The sequence below is a fragment of the Malus domestica genome, chromosome 06 (assembly GCF_042453785.1).
Source record: "Malus domestica chromosome 06, GDT2T_hap1".
In the NCBI taxonomy this organism is placed as follows: domain Eukaryota; kingdom Viridiplantae; phylum Streptophyta; class Magnoliopsida; order Rosales; family Rosaceae; genus Malus; species Malus domestica.
In genome coordinates, this window is record NC_091666.1 from 24,611,163 (window position 1) to 24,616,644 (window position 5,482).

The 5,482-nt window shown below is 35.6% G+C and overlaps 1 protein-coding gene across 2 annotated transcripts; it reads left to right on the top strand.

Moving 5' to 3' along the window:
• Positions 1–1,719: 1,719 nt before the first annotated feature.
• Positions 1,720–4,036, top strand: LOC103409622 (mediator of RNA polymerase II transcription subunit 10b-like). 2 transcript variants are annotated; one of them, XM_008348430.4, is made up of 6 exons: positions 1,720–1,836; positions 2,616–2,872; positions 2,977–3,057; positions 3,147–3,249; positions 3,339–3,428; positions 3,795–4,036. In XM_008348430.4, exons 2-6 carry the CDS (start codon positions 2,649–2,651, stop codon positions 3,864–3,866), a joined length of 570 nt encoding a protein of 189 aa, XP_008346652.3. In that variant the 5' UTR covers positions 1,720–1,836; positions 2,616–2,648; the 3' UTR covers positions 3,867–4,036. The 2 variants fall into 2 exon arrangements, with proteins under 2 accessions (XP_008346652.3, XP_028959584.2); XM_029103751.2 differs by having other exon boundaries at positions 1,748–1,836; positions 2,506–2,872.
• The last annotated feature ends 1,446 nt before the right edge of the window (positions 4,037–5,482 follow it).

The window sequence follows — 5,482 nt, forward strand, 5'->3', positions numbered from 1 at the left end:
ACTTGTCCAAGTTTCTTGTTCTCATATTCCCCTCTTTCTCCTGATCATTTTCTTTCTTTTTCATTTTTCCCCTAAGATTTTTCTCCGTTTCCTTGAGCTTTGTCTCAAAATTTCCCATGAGTTTGGCTTACTTTTGGACTTCATGTCCCTTATGTCCACCTCTCCCTTTCTTCTGGCCGTTCTTTTCCAAACCCAAAACTCCATCTCCCCTCACTTTTTCCCTCTGCCTCCATTCCCCATAAACCATCCCACCCCATCCTTTGCTCTGATCTGTAGACTCTGGTCGAATATGGTTGCCAGCTTTATTTCTCTCCCTCACTGTCCCCCTCCCCCCAAACGGCTTGCTGGATTTCCATCAAAGCCAAGTGTAATTCGGCTTCGGCCAAAGTAAGGGTATTTTACATACCCTCTTAGCCTCACCTTTTATCCATATGTTACTGTGTTTGTATATATTTGCTGGGATTCGTGAATGGGATTTGGATATGGTGACTATCTTTTAGTTATGTGTCTTTGGTGAAGAAATCTAGATGTGGTGTGCTTCTTGTTGTTGGTTTGGTACTTTTGTGCGGCGATGTCTTGTTCGTTTTCACCACAAGGTCATTTTCTCTAGTGTTGCTGTTTCGATAGCTACTGGCAAGACTTTTGTGGCGGTGATGCCGGGAAACGCTGTTTTCTACGGTTAGAAATTAGGGATTTGGGTTTCCGGTTTAGTTTATTTAATTGGACTGGGCTTTTATGTATATGTTTCCCCCCAATGTATTTGGGTTATTTTGTTTTCCTTTGAGTTGGCTTATAACCTAGTATCGGATTAATGCATTTATCTATTCAGACCAACAAAAAAAAGAAGCAAGCCATAAAGATGTTTTACACGCTCCCCTTTTTCAGAATTTTTAGAAATTTTCCTTTTCTTTGTACTTGTTATTGGACTTAACTGGCCACTTAGTTTTAATTGCATTCAAGCCTTTCCCTTCCAATCACTCAAGCCAATTTCGAGTTCTTGTCAAGTAATCTCTTTTATCTTGAGTGATATATTGCTTGTAACATATATTACTCGAGAGGGTGGTGAAGAGTGTGAGTTTTTTTTTCTCAAAATGTTTCGAACTATAGGAATTAGGCAAAACAAAGGTTTTGATTCAACTAAAACTATAGTGTCAATAAAGTGTTTGGACAAGTACAAAGATGACAAAAAAAATTTTAAAAAAAATGGCCTCCAGAAAATGACATTTTTACGAGAATTTCAATTAATTTGTGAGTAATATTATGTATACACATATAATTGATCGTATTAATGATAGTCTCGACCCACTTCTACTAGGATGGTGATAAGTCTTATTTTCAAGGTAGGTTGAAATGAGAAATTAAAAATTTGTGGAGCACTTGAAGATAATAGATGGACTACTCAATAAGAAAAATTATTCATTCAAATCCTGCCCAAATGAGAGGATTAGAAGGAAAACGTTTCCTTCATATCTAATTATAATATTCTCCTAATCCCTCAAAATTAAAAATTATTCTCCTCTATCTTCAAAAACTGTAAAATTCAGATGATTATTCATTCCAATCCAATCTTCTAAGGCTGCAGCACAAATATTCTGTATAAGAGAGTGTAAAATTCAAAGGATGTGCACTCTTGTTGGGCTTTTCATTGGGCTCGATGGAGGTCAGCCCTCACCAACAATGCAATGTGAAAATAGGCCGGGCCCAGAAACTAAAAGTCCAATCTAATCCAACATAAACACAAAGCGACGTCGCTTAGTAGAGCCAGAAACCTCCTTCTCTTTCCGTTCGGAGAGCAGAGCAGCTTCCTCAACCTCAACGAGCAATTCACACACCAAGGTAATCGCATTTTTTATTTATTCAAAGTTACGATTTTTAAATTGGGAAGTAAAATGAAATTGGGGAGTCCTTTGTTCGGCTGATTAGGGCATAAATTTCAATTAGGGTTCGATGGATGTGTTTGGGTACTGTGAATATTGGGATTGAATCAATTTTAGGAACGGAATTCAATCTTTTTGCAAATTTAGTTGGGAAGTTGGAGCCTTTGGAATTGGAAATTAAAGGTTTCAATCCATAATTCTGAAATTTGATTGCTTTATTAACTGAAACTGAAATTTACCTCTAAATTGTGATTCAATCCATATTTCTGAAATTTGATTGCTTTATTAACTGAAACTGAAGTTTACCTCTAAATGTGATCAAAGAAACTGAAATTTTACCCATTAAAACTGAAATTTTATCAGTGAATTGGAGTTAGGGTTAGGAAACATATGGGTTTTAAGCAGACAGGTTGATATTGCACTTGCAGATGAATTGAAAGGTGTATGTTGTGTTTCTTGTTATGAAAGTAAGAATACCTTTTCGGTTTCGATAAAGATAACTGTGGAGTCTCTCATGTTCTGCATTCTGTTGTTCTTAGGTTTGTAAACTTGAAAAAAAGAATAATGGATGAAAGTTTTTTTCAATTTTATACTGAAGTGATCCCTGGTTCATTATATTGTGATGCAGAAATATTTGCATCAGCTGTACTTCTATTATCCCGTTTATCTTGCGGGAAGTTCTAAATGTGAATGTTACGAAGAAACAGACATTTAAATAGCCTGATTTCTGTTTATCAGATTCGCCTTTGAAGAGTGTTAGAGTGGTCTGAGATGGATGCATCACAGAACACAACTGGAATCGGTGGGAGTGGCGGAAACGGAACATTGGTCCCTCAAACCAATGATACAACTGGATCGGCAGTGGTTGATGATCCAAAGCAAAACCTGAATCAGGTCATTAACTCTATTCAGAAAACTTTAGGCCTCATTCACCAGCTCTACCTCACAGTGTCTTCGTTCAATGCCACGTCTCAGCTTCCCCTCCTCCAACGCCTGTAATTTCTCTGTCCGAGCTTATTCAATGTTTATTCAAACCTTTTTTTCTCAATATATTTTATTGTTTCTTGGTGACCTTCTCACATTGGATTTGACCTATTAGAAATGCCCTTGTTATGGAGCTTGACAACATGGCTAAGCTGTCAGAAAAATGCAATATCCAGGTTCCTATGGAAGTTTTTAAGTGAGGCTTCTCCTGTCATTTGCTTTTAACAACGGACAATTCCTTTTCTGTGGAGAAGTTCTGACTTTTGACTTATTTGTTTTGCCTAGTTTGATCGATGACGGGAAGAATCCTGATGAATTCACGAGGGATGTCATTAATAGCTGCATTGCTAAGAATCAGATCACTAAAGGAAAAACCGATACCTTCAAGGTAGGTTTTGCCGCGTGAAAATTATTGTTTAGTTCCATTTTGGTGTTTGAAGTTTGTCATGATTCAACATACTATCCACATTTTGTCAGAGTTTACGCAAACATCTTCTGGAGGAACTTGAACAGGCATTTCCAGATGAAGTTGAATCTTACAGAGACATACGTGCTGCATCTGCTGCTGTAAGATACTTTGAATTCGCCCAGAAATATCTTCGTAAATGTCCTTTGCTTAAGCATATTGTTTTTGTCTAAGTTAAGTGAAGATAGTCTTCAATGGACCCTTTCATCCCTTTGGTCATTCGTCCATATCAAACAACCTTTCTCTGAAGGTTTACCTATTTTCAATTAAATCTGCTACCGATGTGTTAACAAAAACTCGGCAGAAGCCAGCTTGTTTTGTTGATATTTCATTCTCATTCTCTGAGAAAACCGGAGCCTTCTTTGGAAGCATCCATATTACCATCTCCGTGTGTTTTTTTTTTTGGTCTCTTTGGGTGTGTTTAATTATCATCCTCATATGGTTTAAACTCTTTTTATATGATACAGGAAACAAAACGGCTTGCACAAGCACAGAGCACACTACCAAATGGAGATGTGAAGGTCAAGCCGGAGCTTTAAGTGTATGATAAGTTTATGTATCATGTTCTTACCGTCTACATTTTGGCATGCTTTTAATTACTGTTCAACTTTTCATAACTCTAGTGATAAAGATCATTTGTGTCTACACCTATTTGCCTGAGACTTTGTCAATTTACATTGTAATATAGTAACGAAGTTTGTAAAAATCATGTTATTGTGTCGTCTTGTTTATCTTTTGTGAAGTTTACTCGTTTGGGTGCATGATGTTACTTAATTCCAAATTAGACAGGAGAATGTGCTGGTCTTTTGAGAATTGAGTACAATTTAAATAGTTGTCTGTTGGTTAGGTTAGGTTCAGGCTTTCAACTGGCAACAAACTAATGAGATACAGTCCAATTTGGTTCGGTTTAGGTCTATAACTAAAAAGTCCGTTTAGTTACTGATTTGGTATTTAAAGTGGATATGTTTTGGAAGAAGTTTGTCGCTCAATTGGTCAACAGCATCCATCTTTGTACCTGAGATTTCGAGTTTGAATCCTCCATCTCTAGCATCGCTTGTATAAGAAACTAATTGGACTTGCTTAACATTTATACCGTCAAATATAAAGTTTGAGCCTAAATTCAGAAGGGTTTATGATTTGGGCCTTCAAATTAATCAGCTATACTGCACTCCTCAATTTTGGAAACCAAAAAATCCAACAAAATAATCTGGTAATGAAAACTTGGGAAAATGATTTTGGTCGGATTCTTTTCTTGGGATCCTAAGGATCTCGTAATTGTGACTGTTCATTGTAAATTGTGCAATTAGAAATTATTTTAAAATTTTAAATTTTAAATTAAATATGAATAATACCTAACAAAAACTGATCGCACAATGTACGATAAACGATCATGATTATAGAAAGTCCTTTGGAAAAGGATCCGAAGAGGATCATTTTCTGAAAACTTGCCCACAAACCAAACAAAATTTGGAAATTAAAATAAAAGTCCAAACTGACACATTGGGACTGGTAGTTTTTTTAAACAACAATATTGCCAAATGTTTTGCCAGTAATCTGTCTTCAGCAGCACCTGCCTCTCTCAGATGTTTCATTGGACCATTTATATAAAAATCAAATTCGAAACTTAATCCGTCGTGATGTGTATGTCTGAGTTTGAAGTTTGCAAAGTTTGAAAGTATATTCACACACACACACACACATATATATATATATATATATATATATATATATATCTCTTATTTTTAATTACGCCTTTTAGAATTTGATTTTAATCTCATTTTACTCTCTGTAACTCAAAAGTTCTTACTTTATTTCTTGAAACTCAAGTTTGCTTCACTTTGTCCCCTAGAACTCTTGATTCCATTTTATCCCTTGGAACTCGATTTTGATCCTATTTTGCCCCTTGAAACTTGAAAGTCGTCTGTATAACACTCAAATTCTCCACATTGCCTTAGATTTTTTAATTTCTTATGTGGATTTGATTTCGGTGCACTAGTCTAATCAATTTTTTTTTTTTCATCTCTTCAATTTAAAAAAAAAAAAAACTTAATATGATCTGATGTTGGATGTTAATGCATAATGGAGATTTATAATCAAATTTATTGTACATGTGGCATAGTCTTATTGGGTGTTCGGTTCCACATATGTTTCCAGA